Source organism: Peromyscus eremicus, chromosome 15, assembly GCF_949786415.1.
Source record: "Peromyscus eremicus chromosome 15, PerEre_H2_v1, whole genome shotgun sequence".
NCBI lineage: Eukaryota > Metazoa > Chordata > Mammalia > Rodentia > Cricetidae > Peromyscus > Peromyscus eremicus.
Genome location: NC_081431.1, coordinates 64297229 through 64312740, shown reverse-complemented (window position 1 = coordinate 64312740; position 15512 = coordinate 64297229). Strand labels below are relative to the sequence as shown.

Here is a 15512-nt window from a genome sequence, read left to right as displayed (position 1 = left end):
GAAGTTCCACATGTTGGTAAATTTTATTAAGCCACCAAAGAACCATTGAGTGGATTAGATAAATGTGCCAGAAGCTGAGTATGAACTTTGTAAGACTGTGATGGCAAATCTTTGTATCTTTGAAACTCTCAAAGGGTTTTTCATTGTGACCTTGAAATGCCAGTCGTGGGTAAAGGGTGTAAAAAGATAACTTCATTCTCAGTACAAAAAGAACTATTAAGGGAAAGAGAATTTTTAAATTTTGGAATACCACATCAAGAGTCTAGCTAAATTATCATACAAAGTTGAGTGTTTACAGTTGCAGATTAGCATAAAACAGATATGTACACATTAATAGCATGAGAAATGCTTGACTAAAGAAACAGTAATCCAGATGTGGTGCCTCATGCCTTTAATTCCAGCAGAAGAAGGGAAGGAGAAGATTGAGATTGATTATACTGATATGGTGATAACCTTTTATATATAATGCTGTGAGCCTTCAAGCATAAGAGGAGACTAGCCTAGTGCCCATCTTGAATCAGCTTCTTAAATAAACTGCTCAGAGGCCCACATGAGTCACCTCAGAGGAATAAACTTACCAGGTCCACCATGAATGAAAAAGACATTTCCATTATTCTAGAAAAACCAGGTAAAAAAGCCAGCCAAATTCTTCATTATAAATACTTGTTTCTAATAACTTGATAAAAATATAATGTCCTTTATTAGGGAAATAATAAACTCTCATTTATGAGATAACTCTGAGATTAAGACTGGATAATTAGCTGGGCAATGGTGATGCACACCTTAAACCCAGCACTTGGGAGGTAGGGGCATGTGGATCCCTAGGATGGAGGTCAGCCTGGTCTACATAGTGAGTTCAGGACATCAGAGCTACACAGAAGAAACCTTGTCTCCAAAAACAAAGAACAAAACAAAACAAAAGACTGGATAAACAGATGTCTCACTCACTGATCAGTTCTCTCTGGCTGGTTCTGTACCTTACAGCATCTCCAAATAAATAATATAGGGTTACAATTTATGGAATGAATCTGAATCAACTCAAACTCAGTATGGAAACAGAAGAAAATATGTGTTCTCTCTTCTTTGATTCTGGTTATCTTGAGCTTTCCTCTCACTTTATCTACAACTGTCCAAGAATCTGAATCTCAGGAATACTCTTCATTCTTGTTTATTTCCTGAAGTTTAGTGATGGTAAGGCTAGTCTTGTTTTTTACCTCATATAGTATTTAAAGGAGAGGTTACTATCTACCAAAAGATCTCTTCACAGCCTGGTTTATTTTAGGCCTGCATTTAGAACAGACATTGAAGTCTTGCAGTAACTTGTGTTGTAATAGGTTCATACTTAAGCCAGAGACATTCTGCCATAACTAGCAGAGATGTATTAGGAAGTGATTACCTCACCTTTCATTATATTATCCTTTGCCTTCATCTGCCAATAGCTAAACTCTTTCCACAAAGTTCTCCATGTTCTCTGCAGTAAATAGCCAGCACTGGAATTACAAGTGTGCCCTTTCATACTTGACATTTCCCTGTCAAGAAGAGCCATCACTTAACCTCTCCCATGCTCATGGACTTCCCTTCTCCCAGCTTCGGATGCCCACATAACCCTGCCATTTCAGCCATGTTTCCTTCACTTTTGTCTTCCTTTCTTTGCTCTCTCTCTTGGTTCTCCTCTCTTACTCTCCCCCTCTTTCTTTCTTATGGCATGGTCCATTCTGCTGGCCATGTTTACTACTTTCCATACCTGCTCTGACTCTGCCAAGTACTTCTGGTTGTACTCTCCCTCAAATCTGCAATAATAATCTTCTCCTCAACCATACCTTGGAACAGTTGTGTCCTCACTTTATACATCTGGGGCTGAAACCTCTGGGTAGGGCATAAATGGACTTCCAAGGGGCCCAGCCTCCCAACTAAACCAAGTTGCTGATTTGACTCTCCTAATGAAAGTGGTATAGCAAAGCAATGGCTGCTCTGTATGGGAAAAGTTCATTGCAAACCGCCCAGGCTGTTTTTCTCAGGAAAGCAGAGAGAAGTAAATGGGAAACATCTTGAGAATTAAAAGGGAATGGGCACCTGGAAAGAGGGAGCCTGTTTGCTGGGGCAGGAGGCTTTGTAGGGACTAAGGAAGCCTATAGGCTGGCATGGGCCTTGAAATGATGGTGGGCACCATAGGCATGTGTTAATGGAAGAGCCATTTGTCCCTTTTGCTAGAGATAAGGAGAATGACTCCTTTTGGAAAGTGGGAACTAGTTTCCCAGGTCCCTGAGGGAATGCTGATTTTTGTCTAAATGCCAGAGATTGGGAATGAGTTTCATTGGACCTGACAAATATGTTAGAAAGGCCCCTCAGCATTTTATTTGTAAGGCTTTTGCAGACTGTTAAATCGTGGTGACAAGAAAGATTATATCAAGGTAGAGTAACTGTAAGGAATTGAAAAATAAATTCTCAGTTCTAATTTCAAAACATCCTTTGTCCCCTGTGAGTATGAAACAAAAGAGAATTCTCATTTTATGTCATTTTAATAATAAAAAGAATAGCAAAGTCAGATCATAGTATTTTACTTATATTGAGTAAGAAGTTATCCAAACTGGAGGGTAAATTATAAATAATTTTGCTCTCTTTTCTGTGAGTTTTTCTTTCATGTAAAGCTAAAGTTTATAGTACGGTAGCAGAAAATAATAAAAAGCTAACAAGAAAAGTGACCAAAGTAACAGATTCCCAAAACCAAAATGGTGGTTTATTTGTTGGTGTTTCATGTATAAGTGTTTTGCCTACATGTATGTCTATGTACCATGTCCGTGCCTGGTGCTCACAGACATCAGAAAAGGGCCTTGGAACTCCTAGGAACTGCAGTTCCAGCAGGTTATGAGCTGCTGTGTGGGTGTTGGGAATTGAACCCTGGTCCTCTACAAGAGCAACAAGTGCTTTTAACCCCTGAACCATCTCTCCAGTTCTCCGCTATGAATTTTAATGTTCACTTAGAAGTCTTACAATGATAGGCCCTTAGGAGCCTAGCCCCAGGCCAGCAACCCCTTCCCATGCTTACGTACATATTCCATGGGTTCTAGTGTTTATTTTCCTCTACTGGAAAACAGTATATCTAAACCTATACCCTATCTACTCTCATGTTCTTGGCCACCTGAATAGGGTCAGGCATGGGGTTCATCTCATGGAGTGGACCTTAAATTCAATTAGAGAGTGGTTGGTTACTTCCACATTTGTGCCACTATTACACCACCATAACATTGCCAGCCCATCACCATTGTGGACTGCAGGGTGTGTAGCTAGGTTGATGGTTACCTTTGTCCCTCAGAGTAACTGCTAGTACCTTGAATACTAATCAGTAGGGGTGAAGGCTCTACTTCAGCACCAGCTCAACTTCTCCATGTTCAATGAGGTATATAAGTATTGTCTTCAGTAATAGGGCCTTATCATCAATTTGTGAAGAGCAACCAATAGCCTTGGCAAATAGCCTGAATTGTTTTGGGGTTTTCATAGGGACCCTTTGGCTAGCAACTCAAATTAGCTGTAACCCATTCCTGGCATTGGACATTGCTCTTGGTTGCAAAAGATGTATAGGTAAAGCATTGTTTCCCCTGTTATTTGGTGACCCCATTTAGATTTCATTCATCCGTATATATATGGAGAGAGAGAGAAGCTTCTACAGTAGTAGGTTTCCGTACAACCCCTCAAATGGCCCTTAGTGTTAGTTGTCCCTCCCCATATTCCTATCCTTACCTCCTTTTCTCTCCTCCTCATTTAATCCTCCTGTTCTAGTTGGCCTTGTTTTTCCATGACTATGTATTCTGTTTCCCCTTCCTTGGGACAGCCTTAACTCCCACTTAGACCTTTATTCACCTAACCTCTGTGGTTATATGGATTGTAGCATGCCTATTGAAGAATTGAGAGCTAACATTCACATATAAGAGAATATATACCATATTTCTCCTAGGTCTGGGTTGCTTCACACAGGATGGTTTTTTGGCTCCATCCGTTTACCTGCAAGTTTAATGATTTTGTTGGTGGTTTTGTTTTTGCTTTTTCTAGCCGGGGTTTCTCTGTATAATAGCCCTGGCTGTTTTGGACCTCACTTTGTAGATCAGGTTGACCTCAAACTCACAGAGATCCACCTGCCTCTGCCTCCCGAGTGCTGGAACCACCGCCCAGCAGATTTGTTGTTGTTAACGCCTGAATTATGTTCTATTGTGTAAATGTACCACATTTTCTTTATCCATTTATTTGCTGATAGGTGTCTAGGCGGTTCCATTTTCTGGCTATTATGGATGAATAGAGCACTGATAAACATGTATGAGGGAGTGTCTCTATAGTAGGATGTAGAGTACCTGGGGATTCCAAGGGTGGTATAGCTGGATCTTGAGGTAGCTCTATTCCCAGCTTCTTGAGTAACCACTACATGACTTCCATAATGGCTGTACAAGTTTGCACTCCTACCAGCAATGGATGAGTGTTCCAATTACTCTACATTTTCATCAACAGGAGCTGTCATTTGTTTTATTGATCTTGGCCATTCTGACTGATGTATGATAAAATTTCATGGTAATTTTGATTTTCATAAATGCTTTTATTTTAAAGCAGTTTTTGAAGAGTTCATACAAGATGTGAATCATTCTATCATGCATGCACAACTGTGTTACCATTAGTGCTCAGTATTAGATCTCATTGTTCTCAGTTTTACCTAAAATTATATTATTCTGTTTATCAACAGTATAACTGTCAAAGGAAATTGGAAGAGTCACGTGATCTTTTTCAGTATTTTCTACTTGCTTTATAACTTTCACTTGCATCAAACAAAATAAAACTGACTTTAAAAATACAGCATGGGAGGGCCAGTGAGATGTAAGTGAGTAAAGGCACCAAGCCTGACAACCTGAGTTCAAACCCCTGAAACTCACCAGGAGGAAAGAGAGAACCTGCAAGTTGTCATCTGATCTCCACAGGTGTGTGCTGTGGCACACATTACCGTCACCACTACCCTAAATAATTTTTTAAAAATGTTTTAAATACAGTATGGTGAGAATTTGGGCATTCATTGTTTTTATAGATGTTACTAAATCTTTCCACCGTGTATATACATTTTCTTTTAGCAGGCACAGTGGATTTCTTTGGGAATGTTAAGTGGATTATTACAGCCTTTATTCTTTTAAAGCTCCAAGATATCTATTGTTATCCTGAATTACAGTCTTAAATCCATAGTTCTGTTCTAGGTAAAACCATAGCTCTTGGAATTTTGAGTGATTCCTGAAGTAAGAGCTGCCATCTTCCCTGCTTCGCTAACCATATTGCATATTTCTTTCTTCCTCTTCTCTCCCCTCTCGGCCCTTTAGATTAGCTCTGTTGTCTCAGGTGACTCTTTTGGTTTGTATAATTAATACATCTCAGAATTATAAGTATTCTGACCATGGTTTAAGACAAGAAAGTAATACAACCATCAACAATAGCTTTTTGATTTCTAAATTACTATGGAGTATTCCATTTTCCTGTTCTGGTTGGTTTTTTTGTTTTTGTTATTTTTTTTAAATGTTTTTTGTTTGTTTTCATTTTAGGCCACTGAAAGGTATGATATATTTGATCCAAGACAGTCCATTTCAGCCCAGGAATCTACAGTGGTGACAAGGACATGGGACTCCTCCCGCCAGATTACTGTTGGTTCAATACAATTGACATCCTGGCTGACAGCTGTGAAAAGCAACCTTGGGTTATTTTATTTTATTTTTGTGGAACACCACAATCCCAGATTCATAGGACACAGCAGGTAATGTTCGTCAGTTTCTTTGTGTAGCCAGTGTTCTTTACAGTTCATTTCTAAAGAAATGGAAGGGTCGGAATGTCTTCCTTAGCCAATTGACCTTCTCTCTGCAGTGAACTTCTGGCTTGGGATCAATTACAGAAAGCATTCTGGTTGCTTGCTTGAGTACCTTAGGAAATTGCCAAACTTACCTTACTTCAGGTCTCTGGTGGGTCAGCCCCTCCTTCTCACAAGTGCTGGACTGCCACCCTGCCTAAATAAGAGATGGTTTTGTTTTTGCTTTTTTAGTTCAGGTTAGTCTATGATTTTACAAATTATTTCTTTTTCAGCTTTCAGATGTGCTTACTTGTATTTAACTGTTAAAGCTTTTATGAGTGGGGGACCCTATAATTTTCCAGCTTGTTAAAGAGAAGACAAGACAAGTTTACTGGTAGTTTTTTTTTTTTTTTCAAACCGACTTTCTTATGAAAACTGTCAAAAGTATAGTAAGGTTGAAAGAATTTTACAGTGGGTCTCATAAACCAACCACTCCTTGATTTCGTAGTTACTGTTTTCCATACCTCCTTGACCCACTTTCCGTGTGTCTCTACCTCTAGCTTTTGCTTAATCTCTGATATATTCCTGTTCCTGATATCTGGGATGAAATTCCCACTTTTTCTCTTAAATTCACTGCTTACATTAAATATGCTAATGTCTGTGATCTCTCAGAAAGTCATTTTATTTATTTATTTTTTTATTCTTCTCTCATTTATTACATCCCGAATGCAGTTTCCTCTCCCTCCCTCTCCCCTCAGAAAAAAACAGGCCTTCAGGGACATCAACCAAACACAGCATACATAATATGCTACAATAAGACCAGGCTGGAAGGGGGAAAAGGGTCCCATAAGTAGACAAAAGAGTCAGCGACTTCCCCACTCCCAGAAGAACACCAAGCCATTTAGCCATGACATATATGCAGAGGAATTAAATCAGACCCCTACAGGCTCCCCAAACTCTGTGAGCCCCCATGAGTCCTGGTCATTGATTCTTAGAAAGTTCATTTGCTAGAGTGTATGATTATACGTGTTGTTAGGCATTGAATCACATGAGTCAAAAGACGTTAATGTTTTATTCACATTATAAAACAATTGTTAACCCTGACTCACAAATATGCTTTGTATAAAATGTTTCTTTTTTATTCTTTTAATTAAATCAGGGCAATTTTTTTTGTTTTTCTTTTGGTTTTGTTTTTTGGTTTTGTTTTGTTGTTTGTTTTTCAAGACAGGATTTCTTTGTTGCCCTGGCTGTCTTGCAACTGCTCTGTAGACCAGGCTAGCCTCATACTTACTCACAGGGATCTGCCTGTCTCTGCCTCCTGAATGCTGGGATTTAGGGCATGAGCCACCACTGCCCAGCCAGGGCAAGTTTTAAAGCTTGGAATTTTTGGAATCTAGGTGTAAACTGTGACATTTACTGTATGGCAATAGTGAATACTCAGAGTGCAGGAGGATGTGGGACAATGTGGATGGTATTCCTTAAAGAAAGATACTTTAATGTTATACTTAAGTCATTATTTAGCCATCACTTCCCATCTTGATCTGGCTCAGGTCTCTTCTCATTATATTGTAACATTTTAAGGAACATCTACCCCATAATATTATAATCCTTGAAGGTGGGAATTTTGCTTTTGTTTATGTGCATTCAGCATTATTCTTAGAAGATAAAAGTCACTTAGTTACTATTATGTAGTAACTGAATGTAAAGAATGTTTGAAACTAAATTAAGATTACTTTTCTTTTTTGCCAAGGCTTCAAGTTCCCTGTAGAATTCTAAAATAACCTTTGCTAATGAGGATGTCTGATATTGTTATAATAAAAGATGAAACTGAAACAATGAAGGATTTGGAGGCAGAAGTGAAAGATACAACCAGAGTTGAAAATCTTATTAAATCAGAAAACTATGGGAAGATTTTGGCAGAGAAGAATGAACATTGTATTGACAACAATATTGATTTGCAGGTAAACAGCTTTCTCCATGGCTATAAATACCTAATGTTCATTGTATAAGTGTGCTTCTTTTCATATGGAACTCACTTTTCACATTCTTTTATTTATTTATTTATTTTCTTTTTGGTTTTAGTTTTTCGAGAGACAGGGTTTCTCTGTGTAGCTCTGGCTGTACTTGAACTCACTCTGTAGACCAGGGTGGCCTCAATCTCAGAGATCCACCTGCCTCTGCCTCCTGAGTAAAGATGTGGGCCACCACCGCCCAGCCACTTTTCACAATTCTAAAAGGGCAAGTTGACTTTTGGGGTACATATTTACTAACTTATTTTTGAGTTATCTGGACCGATAGATATGGACCAAATCTTAGGTCTTGGATTCACTGATATGGTTCACATGATATGATTCTTCACATGTGTGTGTAGCCAGTATGTTTTTATTGGCTTTCTACCTTTACATTTCACTCCTCTTCCTGTGCTGAAATTGATCAGAATTTAACCTAAGAGCTCTTAGAGGAGAGATAAATATAGTGATCAAACCTGCGGAAGATCTACTGGCCAAAACAGCCCTCTAATGTTTTCTCATCCATCAGCCATTTCTGAGTAAAGAAGCTTGTGGAGAAGGGGCAGATGTTACTTAGTACTTTTGTTGTTGTGCGTGCATGATAATTTAGAATCAACGATTGAGAAAGTTTTTAATTCTCGGCAGAGATTGGAAACTTAAATTTGAGGAAATGACTGGACCCCTGGCTTAATTAGACCTTAGGTGTACCTTTCCATGATTTGTCTAGTATGGCAGTCCCAAGGTAGCTGGATGAATTATGTGGCAGCTCAGGTGTCCCAGAGAGAATGTTCTAAGAAATAAGAACACTAAACAAGGCTTGAATCCTGGCTCATATCTAAGAACCTCTTTGTCACCATCTTTTAATGATACATACAGATGATGCTGGCCTAGAGGAAGGGTGCTTGGATCCTGTCTGTCAAATAGGAAAGAGTTTCGATTCATTTGAAATCTACCACTCAAACATCCTAAAATGCCATCTTTAACATTAATGCCTTATTTACTGTGTTAGCTTTTCCTGGCTGTGACAGATACCTGAGAACAACTTAAATGAGGAAACATTTATTTTGACGCATTTTCAGAGGTTTCAGTGTTTGGCTGGATCCAATGACTTTAGGCCTGGAGCAAGCAGGAGTACAGAGAGAAGGAAAGCATTGTGGAAAGCTCTTCACTTCTTATCAGCCACTAAGCAGAAAGAGGTTAACATAAAGCAGCCTTGGCCAAGATACACCCTTCAAACACACACCTATTGCAGCCTGCTCCCTCCAGCTAGACTCCATCCCTCACAGTTCCTCACCTCACAACAGAGGATCTGAGTTTTATGTTTTATGTCAGTAGACTGAGAAACTCATTAGGATAGAGCCCTTACAGTCAACATCATGGACACTCCTAGAAGTGTACCTTATTGACATCCTGGGTATCTCAAGCCATTAAAATTGAAATTAAGATTAACCATCAGGAACTGGGGAGGTGCTCAATTGGTTAAGTGTCTCTGGCACAAACATGAGGACCTAAGTTCATGTCTCCAGCACCATTGTAAAAGCCACGTGTGGAGGCATGTGTCTGTACTGCTGGTGCTTAGGCAGTGTGGAAGCAGACAAGAAAACCCCTAGAGCTTGCTGGCTAGCAAGTTTGCCCAGTTCATTGAGAGGCCCTGACTCACAAAGTAAGGTGGAAAGCATAGAGCACCTGACATTCACTGTTGACATTCACGTGTGCATGTACATGCAATACACACACACACACACACACACACACACACACACACACACACACAGGGACTCATCATATTTATAAATAGAGAATAAATAGCCATGCATATAGGCAAAACATACATACATATACACAACTTTTTAATTAAAAAAATGACTTCAGGCTAGGCGGTGGTGACACATGCCTTTAATCCCAGCACTCTTGATGCAGAGCCAGGCGGATCTTTGTAAGTTTGAGGTCAGCCTGGGCTACAGAGTGAGTTCAAGGAAAGGCACAAAGCTACACAGAGAAACCCTGTCTCGAAAAACCAAAAAAAAAAAAAAAAAAAAAAAAAAAAAAAAAAAAAAAAAAAAAAAAAAAATGACATCAGTACACTCTCTGTTCTGCATCTAATGTACATTCTCATGGTCATGCTTATCAATAAGTGATTAACTCAGATTACTGCATTTCTGCCATGTCTGTGTTTGCTCTGAGAAATAATCAAGAAACGTTCCTGAACCACACCAAGCCTCAGTTAGACTGTAGTTAATTTTCAGTCCTATGGTTTTGCATGTACTAGGCAAACACTCTACCACCTCAAAACCAACACAAATATTTATTAAAAGACTATTTATTCTTTGTACTTAATGACCATATTGTTTGCCGTATGTGCTATATAGTTTATTGACTGTAAAGAGGAATTCCTTTTATTTTAATTCACCAAAGTCTCTATAAACTGTGTCTTCAACTATTTCCTTAAAAGTTATTCAGTATAAGAATGCTGACTTTTTTTTTTTCTTTACTTTTAAGACCAGGATACCTTCATTAAAGGAACCTGGCAAAAGACTTATTACAGTTGAAATAACTTGTTGAAGTAATAGGAAAACTGGAAAGTAATCTATTCTGTTTATATTAAACATCAGTAAGAAATAATGGCTCTGTTTTAGGAAGAGTGGTTGGGCTAGAGAGATGGCACAGCCGTTAAAGGCTAGGCTCACAACCAAAAATATAAGAAGAGTGGTTAATTGTCTATCTTACGATGTTCACCATAAAACCAGCCTAAGCTACATAGTGAGACCTGTCTTAAAACAATAGTATGGCTGTTCCCACATTTTATTAGTAACAGTTAGGGGGTAAAAGAGTGTTTTTTGTTAACACAGTGTTATGATACCTGAAGAGAAAAACTCCTTAGAGCCCTGAATAAGTCAACAGCTAATGGGACTGTCCCAAGCAGATTAGTGGGAAGGAGCCTGATCTCCACTTGGTTTGAGTTTTTAAAGGCAATTGTGACGTGTACAGAAAGACAGCTCTGGACATCTGTAACAAGTAAGCATTGTTTACAGAAGCATCAAGATAGCAGTTAAATGGGTAGGCAGTTAACCTTTAGCTTAGGGCTCATTGTATAGGAGTTTAGGGCTGGTCCAGAGACGACTTTTATCCAAGATATTTTTAGCACTAAAGTATTTTCAGGAATTCTTTCATGAGGTGGCATAACTGTAGTTCAGTAGCATACTACAATAGGCCTGTTTTCAGGGTACATAATTTTAGCTGATGTGTATGTTTTTTCTCCACATACAGTATCAATTAAACTAGGCAGTTAGTTCAGTTTGTTTCTGTAGTAAACCACTTGATGAGACTCTGACATTGTGCTTCTCTGAATTACTTGCAATGCTTTCTTTCAAAGAGTTTGAGGGAACAGAAGCCAGTCATGGTCAGAAGTCCGAAGTAGGAGGATGTGGTGTCCCAGGTCATCTTGGCTACATTTGAAGTTTTAATCTAGCATAGGCTAATCCTTTATCAGGGAAAAGAAAAAGCAAAACACATCAGGGCATCCCTGAGAGTGGTAGAATAGGCAACAGATTTCTTAACTGATGAAGCAAATGCAAAGTACATTTGTCAGGTCAAGTCCAAAAGAAACTGGCTATCTGTGGTAACTGTTAACATACCAAAGCAGGCTGCCTTTCAGGGTCTCTCAGTGTCACAAGTACCTTTTAACAGAGTCCATGCTGGCATCCTGGCTCTTTTCAGCTCTTCAGCTCCGACTTTACTTCTCTGGCTTCTCATTCCACTACAATGCTACTATCTCAGCTATATGTGTTTTTTTGTCTTCCTCTCTTTCTCTCTTTGTCCCCTCTCTCTTGCCTCTCTCCATCTCCTTTTCTTGATATCTCTCTCTCTCTCTCTCTCTCTCTCTCTCTCTCTCTCTCTCTCTCTCTCTGTCTCTCTCTTTTTTTTTCCAGAGCTGAGGACCGAACCCAGGGCCTTGCGCTTGCTAGGCAAGCGTTCTACCACTGAGCTAAATCCCCAACCCCTCCTGAACTCTCTTTGTCTACCTTTCTCACTCTCTGGCTTGCCTCTCATGGCCTGGTCCAGTCTGCTGGCCTTGTTCTGTGTACTGCTTTGTCTTTCTGCTATGGACTCTTCCTGTTGCCTCTGGCTTCATTCTCTCTCATATCTGCAATAAAAGTCTTCTCCTCAACCATACCTTGAAGCAGCCATGTCCTCAGTTTATACAATATTATCTTTATAGTCATTGCTATTATCAGTTACTTACGAGCTAAAACACAGCTACACCGCTTCTCAAATTTCTCCCTGTGTTGTCATGAAAGATAGTTTTTTTCTTTAGCAATAAAGCTTGTTTTTTAACATATTCCCAAAATTTCAACTTCAACATAACTTTTGTCTTTTAAGCGTATTTATATGGCTTGTTTTTATTGAATTTTATAAACATTAAACAAGTTTAACACTTTAAAACTTAGAATTCACTTTCCAAAGTCACACTTTATTATTTAAAATTATTTCTAGAATTTGTTATTTTCAGTTGATCTTGGGTTATATACAGATGGTGGTGACATTTATAAGCATAGAGATGAAGAAATGCTTGAGTATAGTTTTTTACATTGAATAATTTTTACATATTCACCATTATAATGAAGAACTCTTCTGTCTTCATTTAATATGTGGAATAATAAGCCACGAGGCTGTGCGTTTCCTTGGGAACTTTGCTTAAATATCTAATATAGACCTTTGGATTTTAACCTCATATTCTACGGCCAAAAGGATTAAATGGTGACATTAAACTGGTGGTTTTGTTTGGCTTGTTGCTTTATTGACTTTTTTTTTTTTTTTTGTCAGATCTCTTAAGAAAACATTGTTTTATTTTATTTTGATAGAAATTGACAGCCTGGCGCTGGTTGTTTTCACTCCCTAGTTTTACCTTTAGCTAAGTACTGAATTCATTCTATTCTTTTGCGTAATTACTCTTAATCCTTACTATTGTACAGAAATGCAGTGCACATTAGTAACCTTCAAGGTGTGGTCTTAATTAGTCAAAAAGTTTCAACTGTTACAGTTTATTTTGTTAGTAACTGAATGAAAAAAATAAAAAGGAAAGGACATAACTGCTCCTGGGTATGATGGAAGAGAAAGCTTATTATAGATATGTGGGAGCATAGTCAGAGGCAGGGACTTCTGGGAGAATCCAGAGTGGTCATGACCAGACTCATCTGGCCATGTGAGGAGACAGGGAGGGGAAAGGAGAGGTGAGAGGGGAACCAGGTACAGCAGATTATATAGGGAGGGGTGTGCCGGCCAGGAGGACCCTGTAACAGGTAGGGGCTGGGGGATACTGGGAGAACCTGGCAGCCAGGTCTGCTTTGATATGTTAAGTGGACCCCTTAGCCATTAGTCCTGGGTTTGAAACCTAATAATAATAAATTACTGGTTATAAATAAAAATGACTCCTTTCATGAAATAAGTTGGATTTCCTCTCAATTGAGCGATATTGGATTGGCAATTAGTTGATGTTAGTACACAATATACACATGAGGGTTACTTGGCTCTTTCTCAGTTTATCTCCAAACTCTAGTAGCTGATGTCTCTGCCAGTGTGTTTATCAGTTTAAAACTGAGAGTCCATCAAGAATGTTCTATATTCTGCACTTTTTGTTCACCTAGTTTCTGTCTGCTCTTGGGTATAAACAGGATAAACTATATAAATTAGGGTTTGTCCAATGAAGGTGAAGATGAATCTCACTTACAACTTAAAACATTAGCTCTCTGAACGATGAAGATAGGTTTCTTCTGTATCCCAAAATCTAATCAATATTTATATGTATAATTCAGCTATTATTTGGTTTAAAGGGGCTTATTGGGAAATGTTATCATTTTTACTATTTTCTACAGAGAAAATATTTTCCAATTTGAAATAACCCTGGACTTTTGAATTATAACCTGTTTTTATGTTCAATAAAATAAAATAAATTGGGGTTTGTCTTTTGGCCTAAATTCTAATTCACTTAGTATTTCTCACTATGAGTAAGGGGCTTAAAAGAGTTGCTACATTTTTACTGTCAAAATAAGGTTCTGCTAAAGGTGAAACATGTGCTCCAAATAAATAAAATCCACTTTAAAAAATGATTGTAAATCAAACTGGAAGAATTCTTATTTAAAGCCAGGTCTGGCTGCCAAACTCTAAACAGAATGAAAATAAATAAATGAAGGACATCTACTTTTATAAGCAGAAATCATTTTCTCTGCTCTGTGGTGTGTGCTGGTGAATGTGGCAGATTTTCTAGTATATATCATATAGTATATATCTTTTACTATTTGAAATGAAGAGAAATAAGTAATTTGATGTAATAATGCCACTCTGGCACTTTACTTATATGATGATATATTTGTTTCCTCTTGCTGCATAACAGATCAACATAACTTAGAGAGTTGCAATGACTCCACCTTAGGCTCTTACAGTAGACTTATTTGGGTTTTCTGCTTAAGGTTTGACAAAGCCAAAATCAAGAGTGTTAGCCACCCTGATCCTCTTTGGAAGAGCTTGGAAAGAATAGGCAACAAGGTGCATTCCTTTTCCAGCAGACTTCAGTTCCAAAGTTGGTACAAGATCCATGTTTCCTGGGTAGCCTTTTTATCTTCAAAGCAAGCAGTGCATTTGAATCCTTCGAATCTCTTTGACTTGACTGTTTTGTCTCAACCAAAGAAAACTCAGCTTTTAAGAGGCTCATTGATGGGGCAGACTTACTTCAGTTTTTAAATCTGTATCTTAGGGTCATCTGACTAGGAGATAAGCTACTTCTGTAAAAGCTCTTCACAGCAGAGCCCAGCTTTGTGTTTCATTAAATAGAACAAGGATGGGGAATTATTCTTGGGTAATGTCTTTGGAATTCTGTCTGCCGTATCTGAATGTAATCTGTCACATACGTATGCAGGTGGAATGTGAGGTTACTGGACTAAGGTTCGGAAGCTCTGAGGTTCAGTTCGACTAATTTGTAACTGATTCTGGACTATGAGACCGAAAGACCAGTCAGGAACTGTGTCTTCTTTATTTCCATGTTTTAGATACGACTTACAGAGAGTGAAAAGTCCACTTGGCCAAGGGGAAGTGGAGAGCACATTGAAACTAATCCACCAACATGCAAGGAGTCTTCTTTGGCCACACTCCCCTGTGCAAACATAGTCAGACCATTTCCCTCCATAAGCAATAGTTCTGTTCTTCCTTCATTTCTTCTTTCCTTCCCTTTTTTTTTTTTTTTTTTTTTTTGGTACCTGGCTTTCTGTGTCTTAGATTTTATTGTTAACTTGGTAATCTAGAGTCAGAATTGTAAGAATACAGTGTTTTAATCTTTGAAAGCCTTAAGATCCAAAATAGAGATTTTGACATTTTCATACTCTGGCCTGTGTTTCTGTTGGCCTCACACATAAGTCTTTTGGGATGTTAGTATACATAATGTCTCTCTCCATTTCTTAAAATGTGAAGCTTAGTAGCCTGAGGATTAGCTTGAATGTGTATTGTGTTTGATGCCTAATTGGCTCCCTACTACTAATGAGAATAGATGCCTGGTCCCTGCCCTGTGAGGAGCTGGATTTGAAATGATAGATAAGAAGGAAGAGAAGGAAAGAGTTTAAAGTCTGTCTGAGTTACCAGCACTGTAGGCTCAAGCACAGACTATAGCTAGTTGCTTCTGTGAGTCCTCTGATAGTGTGACTAGTGATCTG

At 38.5% G+C, this 15512-nt stretch overlaps 1 protein-coding gene across 8 annotated transcripts in view; it reads left to right on the top strand.

Annotated features, from left to right (window-relative positions):
* The window catches only part of R3hdm1 (R3H domain containing 1), a 138633-nt gene that overhangs the window by 41921 nt on the left and 81200 nt on the right, over nucleotides 1-15512 (top strand). For 7 of the 8 annotated variants that reach the window (XM_059280934.1, XM_059280937.1, XM_059280931.1 and 4 more), the window contains 2 exons: nucleotides 5565-5773; nucleotides 7554-7764. In XM_059280934.1, coding sequence (XP_059136917.1) covers nucleotides 7594-7764 — 171 coding nt within the window. In that variant the 5' untranslated portion in view covers nucleotides 5565-5773; nucleotides 7554-7593. Of the gene's footprint in view, nucleotides 1-5564; nucleotides 5774-5891; nucleotides 6061-7553; nucleotides 7765-15512 lie in introns of those variants that run through there. The other variant, XM_059280933.1, reaches the window with a different exon arrangement.